The sequence below is a fragment of the Centrocercus urophasianus genome, unplaced genomic scaffold (genome assembly GCF_019232065.1).
Source record: "Centrocercus urophasianus isolate 14NV4802_14NV808 unplaced genomic scaffold, USGS_Curo_1.0 seq_42, whole genome shotgun sequence".
Classification (NCBI taxonomy): Eukaryota; Metazoa; Chordata; class Aves; order Galliformes; family Phasianidae; genus Centrocercus; species Centrocercus urophasianus.
In genome coordinates this window covers 2,789,702-2,806,654 of record NW_024885000.1, presented here as the reverse complement: position 1 = coordinate 2,806,654, position 16,953 = coordinate 2,789,702, and the positions used below count along the sequence as shown (strand labels likewise).

The 16,953-nt window shown below is 49.3% G+C and overlaps 2 protein-coding genes across 2 annotated transcripts; one reads left to right on the top strand and one right to left on the bottom strand.

Annotated features, from left to right (window-relative positions):
- Window positions 1-1,899: 1,899 nt before the first annotated feature.
- LOC122168451 (interleukin-20-like) lies at window positions 1,900-3,847 on the top strand. The gene is made up of 5 exons (XM_042833813.1): window positions 1,900-2,058; window positions 2,153-2,218; window positions 2,915-3,067; window positions 3,572-3,646; window positions 3,748-3,847. Exons 1-5 carry the CDS (start codon window positions 1,900-1,902, stop codon window positions 3,823-3,825), a joined length of 531 nt encoding a protein of 176 aa, XP_042689747.1. The 3' UTR covers window positions 3,826-3,847.
- Window positions 3,848-5,707: 1,860 nt separating this feature from the next.
- On the bottom strand, window positions 5,708-16,455 carry PIGR (polymeric immunoglobulin receptor). Its single transcript, XM_042833781.1, is given in 13 exon segments — window positions 5,708-6,431; window positions 6,948-7,006; window positions 7,116-7,241; window positions 7,361-7,456; window positions 7,459-7,479; window positions 8,000-8,048; window positions 8,050-8,129; window positions 8,563-8,877; window positions 9,341-9,664; window positions 9,989-10,318; window positions 10,637-10,969; window positions 11,179-11,271; window positions 16,204-16,455. Coding segments are annotated over 12 exon segments (1,944 nt in total). The 5' UTR covers window positions 11,261-11,271; window positions 16,204-16,455; the 3' UTR covers window positions 5,708-6,302.
- Between the last annotated feature and the right edge of the window lie 498 nt (window positions 16,456-16,953).

Below are 16,953 nucleotides of genomic sequence, written 5' to 3'. Positions count from 1 at the left end.
TCTTTCATCTGCAATTTACATAATGAAGTAAGAACTCACTGCTCTTCCTTCGTTTCCCTGCAGGGCTGGGTGTGCAGTGGATGTCTGGGAAGCTGCAGGCACGTTTGGGTTCTTGCATGCCTCTTCCTCTGCTCTGAGCAAAACTTTTGTTGCAATTTTACGAGCAGCAGCTGGGGATTTGGAAAGGAAGGTGCAGATAAGAGGGCATGTGCTGCTCAGGCTCGCTCCAAAGCTTCGACAAGATGACATGCAGCCTGAGGTGGGTTGGAGCTGCCTTTGGCTGGTTTCCTATGTAGGGACCAGGGAAGAATGGTGAGTGCATTTGTGGCCATTTTAGCTGTATGCAATACAGCGATCAGCCTGGGCATAAAGCCTATTTGCCTGCCCTGATGTGATGATGGATTGAGTTTCTTTATCAATAAATTACTCACCCAGCAAAACCCAATGGCCCACAGATGTTCACACCCCATCCCTGCATTGCAACAGTGATGTCTCCAGGCTGCTGCTCTGCACCATAGGATGGAGGTGCCCCCAGGTCCACCAGTGCATGCATCCCCATTGGGTACAGGCAGCCTGAGGAGTTTATTTAGGCTGCTCATTAGTTTAGGGGCTGAGCATGGCTGTGTCCAGCAGGAATGAACTACCAACCAGCCTGGGCTGTGTGTAATGGTCACCTCCATTACCTGTGCTCTTGGAAACCATCTCATGGCCCCAGGATGTTGTCTCAAAGTTTGTTGCACCCAGGCATCTCTGTTCCCCAAACACTGGGGACGTACTTGAGGATATGAGCACCCACACATCCCAGGAGCAAGCCTAAGAGCCAGGTCCCCCTAAAACAAAGGATAAAAGTCCCACATGCCAGGACAGTGCTGGAGGGGGCTCAGCATCTTCCCAACCCCTGCTGCAGGTCCAGATGCCTCCCACCCAGGGACAACCCAGTGGCTGGAGCTGCCACCCCAGCGCGGTGCTTCCCCTCACTCCCATCCTCCCAACGTTCTGTGCCAGCATCTCCCGCCCCCAGATGGTAGGGAAACACCTGTGGGTGAAGGAGTCAGTCCCTATCGCTGGCTAATTAATTCAGTGAACTGCAAAGGGAAATAGGTGCCGGGAAAAGCAAGAAAAACCCCAAAAGTTAATCCATGAGCTGTTTCCTCCCAGCGTCTGGATAAAAACGTGTCCTTCGGAGCTCTTTGGGACAGACGTCGGCAGGACGGATTGACCTGTGCCAACAGAGCAGGTAAAGTGCTGGTTTTATCCTCCCATCATGTGTCTGTATCTCCTGTAACGAGGTTTTGTAAGGGCTTTATTTATGAATGCCACTGTGAACACAACCCACATTTGAAGTATCCCTGCTGTTCCATAGGGAAAGCGTTCTCCCTTGGGAACAGCCTTTGGGGTCTGCTGCTTTTGGTCACGCTTTCAGCCCTGCTGTTCCAGCTTAATTTACCCGTGCTTATTTTTTGTTGAGATTTGTCTGTTCACCTGCAATTTTTGCTGTTTTTTGTTGTTTTTTTTCCCCCCCCTATTTCTTTCTTTTGGAATCTTTTAGGAACTCTTCCTTCTTAGTTTTTCTCTCTTGTAACTGGCAAAGAAGAAATGTATAAGAGCTATCAATCAGTGTTGCTTTCAAACATACTTACATGCATGTGTACCACCAGTACTGTATAAAACGTGTGTTCCAGAAGTAGTTTAGCTGTTGGCATGTCCCTACAAACCTCCCTGTCAGATGTATGTTCTCCCTGCAGTCTCATTTAGTCACTTTTGTCTATGAGGTGAGCAATGAATGCTGAAATGATTTGTTGGAAATCTTAGTAAGAACTTTGTTGTTTTTTTTTTTCTTTTGATTTTGATTTTTATGTAGAGGGAAGATTGTGAGGATTCTCAACAGGTGCTGCAGGCATGCTGGGCTCCCGTGTGCTGCTCTGCCTCTGCTCCATGACCTGCTGCCTCACCCTGCTGCCGGCAGCTGGGAACACGATCCTCCGCTTTGGCCCCTGTAGGATTTCAGAGAGCATGAGTGAAATCAGGGCTGGCTTCATCGCCATCAAAACCAACATTGTAAGTCCTGCTGTGGGCTCCTGGGGAGCAGCTTGTGTTCCCATAGCCCTGCAGTGCCAACAAGTCCCTCATTGCATCTCTCTCTTCCACACAGCAAGCCCGGGACCCCATCAGGACGCTGAGCATCCTCTCCCATCCACACTCCCTTCACAGGGTCCAGGTGGGTGCCATCAATGTCCTGCTATGCTTCATTCCTCCCTGCTAACCATGTTCAGGGCTGGGAGCTGCTGGGTGGTGCAATGGCGTCTGAGTTCCTGTGAAGTGCATGAGAAGAAAGGGCAGGGCAGGGAGGAGGGGTGATGTAAAGGCATGAAAGGAGCTGGGGGTCCTGCAGTGGTTTCTGCATGGAGAGAGCTTGATGCTTCTCCAGAAATGTGCACAGCACCCAGGTGGGTGTCCAAAAACTGGGAGACACAGGGCAGGAGAGAGACAGGAGCAATGGGTGGTGGAGGACAGCGTAGGTTGCACTGTTCTGAAGGGATGGGAAGGGCAGGGAAGGGTCTTGCTGGTGTTCCTCACCCTTCTTTCTCTGCAGGGTGGTGAGCTGAGAAATACAAATAAGGCTTTTGCAGCTCTCCTGCTCCAAGGCACTGCACTTGGGCCACTGCTTCATGCCTCTAACACTCAGCTACAAAGCCAACTCATGGGTTTGGTCACTCAGAGAGGCACCCTGAGGGTGGGACTGCAAAATCACTCTATATCTGTTATCAGCGTACCTCAAGCAGAGCTGGAGAAGGTTTATACACCACTGTCAGCTCCAGTGATGGGTGGCGGAGATGTTTTCTTCTAGCAGTGGAAAGAAGGGCTGTGCCCAAGGGTTTGAAGCACATGGGAAAAGAGGAATTTGTCCCTTAAGCCTTCAGATAAATGCTGCATGGTCCACAAGGTCTTCAACTTCTACGTGGACAAAGTCTTCAAGCACTGCCAGACTGAGAATTCCTACATCAACCGAAAGATCAGCAGCATAGCCAACTCCTTCCTCAGCATCAAAAGGAAACTCGAGCACTGTGTGAGTCTCATGCTGCTGAAGTTTAGTTTCAGCTTTGGCATTCGGTATGCAAATAAACCCAAGCGTTTCATAAGTTACAAAATCTTTATTTAGAGGAAAGCTCTTAACAAGAATAGGAAGAAGAACGGTGAGAAGGGTTTGTGCCTTCATTGAGAAATTGATGTATGTGCTCATTCACTGCCATGGCAGTGACCAAAACCAGCACTGGGTCTGCCTGGGTGAACTGCTCTCAATGGAGCCTGATTTCAGGTCCTCAGATGGGTTCTCTGTCTGTGTTAAAAGCAATCTCTCATCCTTAAAATGCTCGTGTTCAAGAAACGTGTAGGTGTTGTACTAAGGGACATGGTTTGGTGGGGAAGCATTGGTGATGGATGGTCGAACTGGATCATCTTGGAGATCTATTGCAACTTTGGTGATTCTGTGATTGATTCTATGATTGATTTTGTGATTGATTCCATGAAAATGAAACCCTCCAGCTTAACAAATTTAATTTTGTTTTTCTAGCATGATGAAAACAAGTGCTTGTGTGGACAGGAACCCACTGAGAGATTTAAGCAGATACTTGTGAACTACGAAGGGGTAAGCTGATGATTAAGCCCAGTAATTAATGCAGCTATTCAGCCCCATTACACTTGGTGGTATCACAGTCTTTGCAACCTGCTCCTTTACATCCCTTTCAGCTGAACGTCACATCTGCAGCAATGAAATCCCTGGGCGAGCTGGACATCCTGCTGGACTGGATGGAGAAATCCCCATAGAGAGGAACCACGTGCTAACAGAGCTGCTGGGGGGCTGCACACCTCGGGAATGCACTGCCCCAGAGCCATTCCTTGCTGACTGTTTGATCAAGCACTGAGTGTGCTGTCAGGCACAGGAACAGGCACACGCATCCACAGGGTCTTGCATTTGGATGGCAATGTGGAGTTGGCTTGAATCAACAGAGAGTTCACATCTCTGACTTCCATCAAACGACACTTTCCAAAGGGAGAATTTTAAAGAGTTCTCTTTGGCAGGCAATAAGCTATGATAACTTAATAAAAGTATTGTTTGAATTATCAACTCTTTGCATGAGGGCTGTGTGTTCATGAGCACCGAGTGCCTGGCTGAGCTGCTTGCATAGAGCTGATGTTACAGAGCTGCATTTACCACTCTGGGCTCAGCTCTGTCTGAAAGGAGGTGATGGGTGACAACCACTTGCAGAATAGGTCCTTGCAGGTACTGCAAGCCAAGGAAATCTGTGTTTCCTTTCCAGGTGATGTTTTCTGCAGTATCAGTGAAATGAAGTGTTCTATGGAAGATATGTGGTTGCTGAATAGAAGTGTGCATTTACTGACAGTGTGCATTTACTGACAGTCAGCAGGAGGTTTGTGGAAGGCTGATGCGCTTACTGTAAACAAAGCCAGCCTGAAACTGTGCTGAGTTTGCACTGAATTCTATCAGAATTCAGAGGAATTACATTTCGAGTTGGTGAAACTCAGAGCTCGCCGTGGTGCCCTCTCAGAGCCGGCACAGCCCCTGCGATCAGATGCACCACTTAACCTATGGCCGTGGCTCTAATGCCTAGCAACTTCTCTTTCTAGGAAAGAAAAACCCACCCACCAGTGATGTTGGGTTATTCGTAAGAGCAGTCAGGAAGCAGAAGGTGTCTGATTTTGTTTGCTTTTAGATGTGAGTGGATGTGCTGGTGGAGGCGAAGCACAAGGTTTCATCCTGCAGCAGTGGGGCTGCAAGGGGAGGAGGAGTGCCCTGCACTGCACCACCCCCCCTCCCCCCATGCTGGAAACTCCAAAATGTAAACTGGAGTGATGTGAAACCAGCCCTGTTTGTCCATGGGATCACTTCCATTGTGCACGACGGATAGCCTCCCGTCCCTCTTTTGGGCTCTTTTACCCTCAAGTGGCTGCACACGCAGAGATCGCTCACCATCCTTGCTCACATATTTGCTTATGCCAGAAAGGAAGTGCTTCCAGGGCCCTCCTTCACCTCATTTACTTTCCCATGTACAGCATTTTGCAGTGTGACTTCCATTCTCCTTATCCATGTACTCAACCCCTGCAGAGGAAAGGCTGCCCTGAGGCAGGTGGAGGAGGAAACTGCTTCACAAAGGGACAGAGAAAGGGGTTTTCTCCTGCTGGAGATTTCCAAACCACAGCATTCTCCTGCAGCTGTATTGCTGCTCAGCCCCTGGGGACGTGCTTCCTATTGCACCAGAACTGTTCATTCACTTCCAGCAACCACGGGCAGGCACAGACCCATCCTGTCCTTGCTGCTCCCACTGCTGCCCCGTGCCGTGGAGGGGAGGATGCAGCAATGCTCCTTATTCCGTATGTTTTACCACTTTCTGTCAGAGATGCACATAAACAGGACAGAACCAGGGAACCTGAGCAAGTCAGTGCTATTTCTGTCCATCCCCTCCATCCTCTCTGCCTCTCACCACCCTGGCTGCTGCCTGGGGATGTGCAGAACTTCGCGTGTTCAGGGCAAATTGCTGCTTCTTTGTCACATCTCCATCCTCGCTGCTCCTGCAAGGCTTTATCTGCGGGGTGTTTGGCTCTCTTCACCAGGATCTGACCTACAGGCAGCAGCGTGGCCATGCACAAATAAATTGCTTTTCTCTGTTGAATAACCCACTCTCAAGGATAAGACCAGGAGACAACACTGTTTTAATTACAGTCATCATTGCTTCTGCCTGGACAAGCACAAAACCAGCCAGAGAGGCTGACCGCTGGTGCCTATTGCTTAATCAGTTAAACGAATTGTCATATTAATTAACACCATTCTGTGCTTTCCCCTTGCTCTGCCACAGACTGAGAGCCCATCTGGTCTGCTGAAAGCTGCTTGTATCTTTATTGGACATGAACAACCCCAGGCACTCCTGGTCTGCAGCTGCTGCCCTATGACCAGGAGAGCAGAGGGGAATCAAAAGCAAAAGGCATTGCCCTAAAGAGATTTCCAGGGAAAAAAAAAAAAAAAAAAAAAAAAGAGATTATAAAAAAAAGATTTAAAAATACATTTCTTGTAGTCTTTGGGAGCGTCGAAGAGGGCCCTGGCTACGCTGGTGATGCTGGGGCTCAGCCTTTATGATTCTGGCTGAATCTCTGCTCCAAGCTGAATTTAAAGACGGAAAATCAAGCAATAGCAAATGGGGGCAGCAGCAAGCAGCGCAGCAGGCTGAGCTCTAGCAGTGAGCCCCATAGCAGAGCCTGCCCCCAGTGCATGTCCCCATCCCTCGCCCTCACACCGAACCACCCCACAGAGGGGGGGCCTCAGCCGGGGCTGTGCTGTCCCCCACGGAGCTCTGGGTGACACTGCTGGGGGTGAGGAGCGAGGCCGAGTAGGCGAGGTCAGCATCCTCCTTGGAGCCCTGCAGGAGGGAGGATGGAGGACATGGTGAGGGGTGATGGTCAGCGGTGGGGAGGGGGAATGTGTGGAAAAGCATCGCTTATCTTTTGGCTTGGTGCACAAATATTGCATGAGCTTGTGGGTTCTCGAGGCAGGAAATAGCTGCAGAAGCTATTTAGGTAGAAATCTGGGGCTCCTGGCTTTGAGGAGGACCTCTGCAGAGATCTGGTTCAACTCTTGGCACTCGCAACTACAGCTAACCCATGGTTGAGGGTTAAAAAGAGTTGCTCTGAGCTCGTGCTGTGTGTTGGTACCACACTGGCAGCACAGGCTCACCCAGGGCAGGGCAGGGCTTGGGGTACGTGGGCTGGAAGGGGTTACAGCACCCCGGTGGCTGATCTGCTGCAGGTGGGAGACTCAGCCATGATGGAGGCAGCTGGCTACAAATAGGGCCCAGGGGCTGGGGCAGCTGTTTTGGTGATGCTGCAGGGCTGCATTGGGGCTGCAGGTCAGTGTGCTCCCTCCCACCTCCCCTTACCCGTTTTGCCTTCTTTGTCTCAGCGGTGCTTTCAATGTTGGCTGTGTTGGTGACAAATTCTGCACAGACAGAAAGGCAGATGTTAGAGGGTGATGTCTCAGCAGCTGCTGGGCTTCTACAAGCCCTTGCTGCTTTCTCCAAAGCTTGGGGTTCTGAGCAGTGCCGTACCATCCCCTCCCAGCTGAGTCTCCTGGCTCTGCTTCATGCACATGTTGTCATTTGCTCCGTACTCCCTTGCGTTCTCAAAGTCTGACATGCTGATGTTGGTCCTGTAGCTGCCCACCGACACCAGATCTGTGCAGGAGAAGCATTCACAGTGGTACTAGGAGCAACTCCAGCCGACACACTGCCAGCAGGCTGTCTTCATCTTAATACTAGTGACACTTGAGGGCTTACACAGGGCAGGGACTCACCTGATCGCCTGATCTGACGATATTTAAAGACGGCAAAAGCTATAGCAAGGACCAGGAGAGCTGCACCAATGGGGCCCAGGATTAAAGCAAGAGTGGTGGAGCCAGAGCTTTGCTCAGAGCTGGAAGAGAGGAAGGTGGAGCACTGAGCTGTGCAGAGCATTTTCTTACAGAATCATTCTGGACTGTACAAGCTACATAGATTTCCATCTGTCTAAAAGTCTATATAAGATGGTAGATCTCAGTGAGTGTGATGTAATCTAACTAATGAACTGATCCGAGCACATCACAGGAGGATAAGTGAAGGTGCTGGATGGAGGTACTGCCCAAGAAGCTGCAGTAGCAGTTGAGTAATAGATGTGTGAAGGAAGGCTCTCTGATCTTGACAAAAATGCTTAAAATTGACTTTTCTGTACCTGGAATTTCCAATTGTTTCCTTCTGAGACTGTGTTTACACTTATCTAGAGAGTAATTCCAAGCTTTTAGCTGTGACTTTTTGCTCTTTCTGTTGCTCTGAGCTTATTTCTTTGGAGAAAAACATTTTCTTCATTGCTAAACTACGTGCAGAGTGTGCAAGCAGCCTGTCAACAAGAAGTTAACTTTGCAAAACCAATACGTGAGAGAGGCTGGGGAAGGACTGACCTTTCTGAGGCGGCTGCCCTTTGCACCCCAGCATCACTGTTGGCTCTGCCCTGCAGAACAGCCCCACCAGGAGCAGCAGTATTGCTGGCTTCCAGATCCAGGAGCTCCGGGCTGATCTTGGCAGCTTTGCCTGCATGGTGGAGGTAAGAAGGGTGGTGAGATTTGAGCACCCTAAAATATTGCCTAAAGCTGACGCTGAGCCCCTTGTTTGCTCACAGGGAGCTGGGGACAGCTCTTCCTTTCTCCCTCCCAGTGCTTTCCCATCTGTAATGATGAATGGGAGCTACACACAGCCCTTTGTGTGACTGATGTTGGAGGCTGCATCATTTCAAGCGACGCTATGACTTGTGAGAGCAGCTATTAGTGAAGATGGGGTTGAAAATGGTGAGGGAAGAAGTGACTGTGGGACTGGAAGGATTTTGTGAATGGGAACCAAGACAGCCGGTCTGGGAGAGCCCACATTTGGGAGTGTTTCTGTTTTGAGGTGCTGCAACCTAGTGGACAAGGAGAGGACTCTTCCCAGCCGATGCTCCACCCCCCGAGCTTCGTTCCCTGGGGCTCACCTCCATCCACCTGCAGGGACACTGCCATGGTCTCCCCATAGTGGCCATCACGTCTCACCCCACACCAGTACCACCCCTGGTCCTCCACGTCCACAGAGTCGAGGCTCAGGATGAGTGTTTTGTTGGCAGTGTCACAGCTGACATCCAGCCCTGGTTGGCTTTGGTCAGAAGCAGTCAGTGGGGTGCAGCCATCTCTGCTCCACTTGCACCAATACTTCTCATAGGAGTAGTATCTGCATGAGTAGGAACACGTCAAGTCCACCCGTGAGCCCACTTCTGCCTGCACTTCCTCCTTTCCTGTTAATCCAGGCACTCCTGTGAGGGCAAACAGAATGTGAAGCTGCTGTTAGTGGGTTAGCAGTGAGATTGGTACCCAACAGGTGTGGGGCTGCTGGAGGTGGTGAACCAGGAGGTGTGACCTTGGGACAAAGTGTTCCTTTACATTACTAAAATAATGGTGGGGATCCCACATAGAAATCAGGTGAAAGCTGGTTTTTGTAATATTTGGGATGAGACCTTTGTGCAAACACTTCCCCCTATGGCCAAAACCTTACATTTCCATTCTAAAACTAGAGGAGCATGGGGGAACTGTCACAAAGCCTTGCCTAGTGACAAAATTTCAGAATCATTACTCACATCTCTTCCCAAAAAGTGAGATCTGCTCTATTGTGGCAGTTGGACACGATGACCTTTGAGGTTTTTTCCAACCTTAATGATTCTGTGAAGCTTAGTAGGTTGTCTTGTTTTGTACGAAAGGGAGCTTCTTATGGGTTCATACCTTCTATGATCTTCAGCTCCCTGGATGTTTTCCTCTCCCTGTGATCATCTGTCATGCACCAATAGAAGCCCTCATCGCTGCTGCTCAGCTGGTTCAGGATGACGCTGAATGTGCCATTCTCTGGGTTGTCAAACATGGCCACTCGTCCTTCATATGAGATCGACTGGAGGCCATTGTTAGTTATGATCCAAAGACAGCCTGTTTTTCTCCATTTGCACAAATACTTCAGGGTGTAATTCTTGGCCGGGTCGTAGTGGCAATCGATGGTTACTGAACTTCCATTTACTCCAAATATGATGTCCTTTTCTTGTGGTGTGTTTACCCCTGGAGATGAAAACAAAATGAGCGGCCTGACCTGCTTACCTTGTGCCATGTGGCAAAGCTCAAGTACAGCCAGGTAGTGCTCAGGTGCAGATGTGAGAGGACCATTCTGGTGCTGCCAGAATTGACCCCGATGGATCTGCCAGGCCTTTTCCTTTCCCAAATCCTCTGATGGTTGTTGTCCTTGTGCGTTGGCCTTTTTTTAGTTTTGACCCCTCTGCTAGATGAAGGGTGGTCTTAAAGTTCTCACTGAGTGAGATTGTTAGTGGTGCTTCTAAAGAAAAGCAGAGACAAAGGGAAACAAAGCATTGGGAACAGCTCACTCACCCTCATAGACGTGCACGTTCAGCTCCTTTGTTTTTCCATACTCTCCATAGGAGCCAACCCCACACAGGTACAGGCCAGCATCTTCCCAGGTCACCTGGGTTATCATGATGCTGAATGCTCCTTCCGTGTTATCATTGCTCAGCAGGACTCTCCCTTGGAATTCTGAATCTATTTCCCCATAAGTGTCGACGATGTTGCGGCAGCCGCTCTTCTCCATCTTGCACAAAAACTTCCTAGTGCTGGCATAATCTGCCCCGAAGTCACAGGGCATGCTCACAGAGCCCTGCAGCTTCACATAGTAGAGCTCAGCTTCCTCGGGTACGTCTGGACCTGTGCAATCAGAGAGCAGTCAGTGTGTTCCCTATTGGAAGCTGGGTGATAGGCAGTCCTGCTGGGAGCACCTCTCCCTGTATTTCAGTGGCTGAGAAATCAGTGCTTTCCCAGCAAGTTTTGCTGCATTGAGTTTTATATCTGATTTCTATGCCGGATTTTTGGTCGGGGGAAAATCTGTTCTGTAAGAACATTAGTGGGGAAAAAGACCCTGGAAGCATGGAACACCCCGAGCTCTGGGATGCTCTTCTTGGGCAGACATCCCACGGAGCTCTATCAGAAAGGGGAAGAAAAAGTGAAAGAAAAGGCTGCGATTACCTTCAGAAACGTCCAGTTTGACCTTGTTGGAGAGCCCCCTGCCATTGAGCCCGATGCCACACTGGTAGGTGCCTTGGTCTGTCAGGGCCAGCTGTGAGACATTGACCAGCATGATGCCCTGCTCCGGGAAGTCAGTGATGGTGACTCTGTTCTGGTAGCTCCGTGCTGTGTATCCACTGGTGGATATCACAGTCAGGCAGCTCCTGGAGGATTCCTTGCACCAGTACTTCCTATCGTGTCTGTTCACCGTTGAGGGAGGGTAGAAGCACTTGATGGTAACGGAGCCATCGATCAGGCCGTACACTTGCTGCGGTCCGAACACCGGGTTTAAGCCTGCAAGAAGAAAACCCATTGGGTGTGCATGCCGTGCACCGTGCAACCATGGCTGTGCAAAGGACTGCATGTCCTGGCGTGCTCTGAAAAGTCCCATGGCAGTGCTGGGTGTGAATGGGGACCCCAAACCCTTCTGTCTCCCTTAGGAGTGCATCATCTGGTTTAATGCTGCCTGCAAAACCTCTGTGTTCTGGGCGGGTTACACTTACTTGCTTTGGGAGGATATCTGCTTTTTGCAGATTCAGCTGGGAGGAAGGAGAGCAGGAGGATGAATGCCAGCAAAGTCGTCATTCTTGCATTCCCTGGAAAAGGCATGGAAATCAGTGAATAATAGCACTTGCAAAAATGATTAATGGTTAAGTCACCTGATAATGTCTCTGCCTGGATGATAAGAGCATTGTGGCTGTTAGAGAGAAATACAGCACTTAATCACTTGTCAAGCAGTTTAATAGGAAATGGGGAGCTGATATCTGTCATTGCCTGTTTTGCTACACAGCCTTGTGACTACTTGTGCATCTAACACCTCAACCACATCAAACAGCAGGAGTTGTTTTTACCATAAGCCAGTTAATGCCAGGCTTGCAGGCTGACTGTGGCTGTCTCTTGGGCAGGCAGCAGCGTCAACGTGCACAGCACAAAGGGAGATTTTGGCCAAATTGGGGTTGATCCAGAGTCAGAAGTGACATTTGGTATCACTCGTTACTGCAGAACAGCCCCTTGGAAGACTGAAGTTCACAGATGGCTCAAAAGCTGCTGAGCCCCAGCAGGACTGGAATTCAGGGTGCCCAGAGCTGGGCTGCTCTCATGACCCTTGCTAGGAGATAATGGCACTTGTGATGGTTTGTTGTCCATGCAGTGAAAGAAGGGTTTGTTCCCTTTTGAGCCCAGGTGCCAAAACCGGTCCTTGGGAAAACCTGCTTGTGTAGAGCAGTTCCTGTCTGAAGCCCGTGTTTAATTTCTGATCTTTGCTTCCCTGTTCTCTTCAGGAATGTCATGGAGTTGGGTCTTTTCTCCCCTTGGCTGCTGACAAAGTTGGTGAGGTGCAGAGATTTAAACCCTGTGGAGAAGCAGAGCTGTGTAGCCCTGGCAAGACTCAAAATGAAGACTTTTGGAGCACCAAACCAGGCTGCTCATTCCTTGAAATGTGCCCACAGGATGAATATTTATGGCTTATCCCTGTCCTGATATCAGGGATGGCTCAGGGAAAGCCGAAGCTTTTAATTTGCATTGTGAGTTTGCTGTAGGATTCTCCATGGTGAGCAGATGCATTTCCAAACTGTTGATCTACCCATTAATTATTACAAGCTATAGTGAAGATGATGGATGCCAAGCAAAGCCTTTATAAACAGTCAGAGGAATTTGATTTCTGGGTATCAGGTGATAGGGTTTGTTTTATTAGGGGTAATTCCCTGTAGAAGAAAAATGCCTTTGCTTCCGTGTGAAGATGAAAGGCTCTCTGTTATGCTTTCTTCCTTGTATTGGGACTTTTAATTGCTCAGTGTCCACTTGTCTGTGGCTAATAATTAACCCACTGAGCATGAAAAATGCTTCTTCATACATATCACACAGGCAGCCAGCAGGGCAAACAAACCATGCCATGTGGAAAGCAAACAGTGTGGCACAACACAGACCCACAGGGGCTCCTGTGGCTGCTACTTCCCTGCTGCCCTCCCACACTCACTGCAGGGCGAGACAAGGAAGGTCTTGGGTCAGCTTTTCTCCCTTCTTGGCACAATTTGTGTTGGTCTGATTCCTTCCCAAAGCAGTTGGCTGCCAGGCAGTGAAGGGTTATGGAGGTCTGTTTAGAAATGAAGCTATAGCTGTGCCCAAAAAGATGTGCCAGAGTCTGCACACGTAAGAGCAGAAAGGCTTTGCATCTTTGAGGCCACATGGATGTGGTTGTGCCTACCTGAGGATAGCAGTTTGCATGGAGCACTGTACACATCTGTAGCTCTGCACCGCCTCTGCTCCTGCTCTTATGCTAACACCTTGCATGAATGAATGGAGGCAGATCCCACCCCATGCCCCAGATGAGGCACAGCCACATGTTACATAAAGTCTGGGCTGACCCACTGAGCAGGCTGCATGGAAACCTCCTTTGGTGCTCTGAGTGCCCAAAGATGCTACCCAGTGCGTGGATGTGCACAGCTGGGTGCTCTGCGTGAAGCAATCACAGTTTGAGATGCTGGGGGAGAATCACTCTGAGCCTGCTGATAAAACAACTCGGGTTCCTTTGTGCTTTCAGAGGTCTAGATTTGCTGTCTTCAGTCAGAGGACGGGATTAAACCTCAGATCACAGCTAAGAAAAAGTGCTGCTGAGCTGCGTGGGAATGCAAGTAAGTGGTTGTGCATGCAATCTGCACTAATACTACTCCCATGGTTGGTTCTGAGAGAGCCCTCGCATCCTTGTGAGGTCTGGCATGAAGCACGAGGCTTGTGAGCTCCCTGTAGCTTCCAGCAGAAGCCAAATTGGGTCACCTCATGCAGGAGGGGTTGCTGTGGATTTCATGGATGCCTCCATCCTTTGCATGGGGCTGTGTGACATGGCTGCTCTCATCTCTGAGCTGTTTTGCTGGGCTCAAGTGGCAGCTGGACTCTGCTTCTGCTGCACTGCTCTGTGCGTCTGTGCTGGGTTCCTGGTGTCCTTGGAGCAGGAAAGACTGAGTGTGAGACCATGGTGTCCCTACTGACTGATAGGTGCTGGGAACTGGGCTGCCACCCACGACTGCATCATGCAGGCTGATGGGAGCCTGAACATGGCTGGGTTGGTTGCTGTGCAGGAGCAGCACTCGTTGTTTGGGCTGCTGAGCCCAATGCTTTGCATGTGCTGACTTAAAAACCTGATGTGTGAAAACCCTCAGTTTGAGGTTGTATGGGAGGTGATTCTATGAGATGGCCAGGAGAAAAGGAGAGGGAGCTCAGTTATTCCCAGTGGGAAGTGACTCTGAAGCTGCTCTGCAGCACAGGGCAAAGAAGCTGCAGATGGGAAAAGCTAAGCTGGCAGTTTGGACATTTCAGGCCCAATTCTGGTGCTTACTTTAAAACATTTTGATGGCTAAAGGGAGGAAAAAGGACAAGGGATGTCCTTCCTAGTTCTTGCCCATTTGCAGCGTGGGATCAGCAGAGGAGCAGCCGCTGTTGGAAAGTTTCTCCTGTGGTCAAGAGGCTGTGCCCCCTCCTGTCACCAATCCCTGATTCTGCAGAAGAGGTTGGCTGGATCAGCACCAGCTGTGGGCTGGGTTTATTCTCATTTCTTCCTTTTTTTTTTTTTTTTTTTTTTTTTTTTTTTCAATAAGCTCAAATCTTGTTTTTCTGAAGTAGAATCAACTTTAATCTTGCAACACCAAAACTGTTGGCTCCTTCCTCTTCCCTGCCTCCACATCACGTATTTCAAAGCTGAGCGGCACAGAACTGTGCAACAGCAAGCAGCAGAGCTGCCAAGTGGGCTCTGCATGCTGCTGCATGAGCCCTCCTCCCCTAAGATGGGTCGACCTGGACTTTGGAGAGGAATGTCCTCAGATTCATGCTGATACAAAGGAGATCAGGGCTTGAAACAATTTATGCAAGCGCAAGGAGCTGCCCTGAGTAGGTATGAAAAAAGCAGAATTCAGTTCCCAAATTCTGCTGACTCAACTGCAAGTTTCTCACCTGAGAAACCACTGTACTCAGATGGTGCAGCTTGCAAGGGATCAATAGCATGTAATCTATTAGCCATTAACTATTGCTCTTAACAATGACCAGTGTCAAGGACGTGCATTGGGATCAATGGAACACAAAGAGCTGGTTCCTACAACAGTTCTGCTTTGCATAGCAGTTGCTGTTATTCCCATAATTAAGAAACAACATACAGAACGGAGTAATGTACGTATTTTTTTCTCCCTCAAATCCTTTTAAAATCAGACCCACTTATACTGGGGATGAGCTGCGTGGATGCAAGCTGCTGTGGGTGTGATGCTGAGTAGAACAGTTGGGGTTGCATTGAGGAGGAATGCAGACATGGATGCTGGGGGCGATTCTTGGTGCCTGGAAGCAAAGCACAGACACAGCTGTCCTGCTGCCCAGCACCAAAACTCTCTACATCTTCATGGGACCCATCACAATGGCTGCGTTGATGGCTGCTTTGTGAGTGTTGCTAATGGGGAAAAGCCACCCATCCCCTTGGATAGAGCATTTCATTGCACTTGGTGGAGGCGAGTGAGCAATGGACTTGTTAAAAGATCAGCCTGACCCGAACGCATACCAAAAATAAATCCTTCGTGTTCCAAACTGATGCCTGCTTTACAATATGGAGAGGTTAAACAGGGCGTGCTGATTTTGTGATACAGTGAGCAGAGGCAACTAGGCAGATCCTGCTGGAGATTATCAACAAAATCAACAGCCTTCAGGAATTCCTGCAGTACTTATTGCATCCCTAGCTAAGAATCCCTTTTGCTCCAGGTAGAACTTTGAGATGAGCACTATGTTTTGGATGACAAATGAAAAAGAATGCCCAGATGATCCCCATGGTAATGATCGAAGTTTCTCCCAAGGTGGTGCCGATGATGACCTGATTGGATGCTCCTTTAAGCTGTTAGATGTCCCCCCATACTAACTTGTTGCTTTTCAGATGGGATTTGAATGGTTCACTTATTTCTTGTCTCTGTTTCTAGTCTCTGAGGCTGGAAAGTGAAACCGAGACTACAAACTGCTCTTCTAGTTTAAAACTGAATATACCTGGAGCTTATAATCCAAAAGCACTGCAGTGGTGCTGTGCTGTGAGAGCTGGATGAGTGGAGAGCACCTGTGCGCCTGTCTGTGGCCACAGTGTGGCTGCTATTGGCAAGCATTATTTCTCTATGCAAAGGCATTAAAAGTCCAAAAGGACTTTGCATGGTAAGCATTTAAGTGTGCAGAAACCCAGCCTTTGCTGTGGCGCATTCCCAAATCCATATCCTTATGACTGCCTCCGTGCTGCCATTCAAAAGGCCGTAATGACCACAGTAGTATTTACTAACAATTATTTCCTATCAGTGCAAATGCTGTAACGATAATTAAACTTATTTTCAGAAATGGAAAATTGAAAGTCTACCATGGAGAAGGAAGATAATATTATGAGCTTGATTCTGCACTTCTGATGTTCTTTTAAAGTAAGACAGCATCTCTTCACCAGCAAGACCTGCACGCCCATGCATGGCTGTGCAAAGCTGTTAATTTGAGGAGAATGCGTGAGAAGACAACGAAGAAGCATTACTTACACGTCAGGTTACTTCTGCAGACCTTTTTGTACTTCTTGCTTTCTCTTTGCTTCACTGCTCCTGGCCTCGTGGTTGACCCCAGGACCTCCTTGTGTGAGTGTGTGTCTGTCCTGTTTCCTTCCAGGACACCAGGCTCGGGCAGTGCCAGCCAGTTTTAAATACTCATACTTCTAGCCCTGCATTTCCACCTGTTGTGCCTTAAGGGAACAGCATCCAAGCCCAAGTGAGCCCTGAGCCACGTGGGAGCAGGGCAGCCAATGTTCCTCCTGGCTCTGTTGGCACTTGGCTCTGGGTGCAGCCTCCCGATTGCACCCTGCTGTTATGCAACCAAGGGTGGGCTCTGGCTCAGGGTGCTGCCCTGGCACCTCTGCTGGCTTTGGGAAGGGATTCAGCTTGATGCCAACTCATGGGTCTGCTTTGTGTGGAACGTGCTGGGGTCCTGTCCCTGTCCCTCTTTCTTTGGCACTGCACCCAATGGAGAACTCCAGTGTGCAGGGCTCACCTGGTTTCCCAAGTTGTGACATCCTCAACCAACAGAGGAAGTGTTTGATAGGGCAAATCTGGGCAAAAACATCCTTGTCACTGGTTTTTCGTCTTTTGGAAACCAGTATCCTAAAGCAAACCCAGGCATGTTGGCTTTCCAGGTAGGACAAGTTGGCCTTGCTATGGAGGTCTGCCACATCCCCACCCTCTGTCTCTACCTCCTCCTGGGGAGAGTAAGGCTTGGCCTTGTCTGTGTAGGGCAAGAGC

Excerpts from the sequence above, each read along its gene's own strand:
- LOC122168451 (XM_042833813.1), top strand. The coding sequence starts at position 1,900 with ATGCTGGGCTCCCGTGTGCTGCTCTGCCTCTGCTCCATGACCTGCTGC. Across the intron at positions 2,219-2,914 it reads ACTCCCTTCACAGGGTCCAG|CCTTCAGATAAATGCTGCAT; the intron begins GTGGGTGCCATC and ends TTGTCCCTTAAG. Across the intron at positions 3,068-3,571 it reads AAAGGAAACTCGAGCACTGT|CATGATGAAAACAAGTGCTT; the intron begins GTGAGTCTCATG and ends TTGTTTTTCTAG.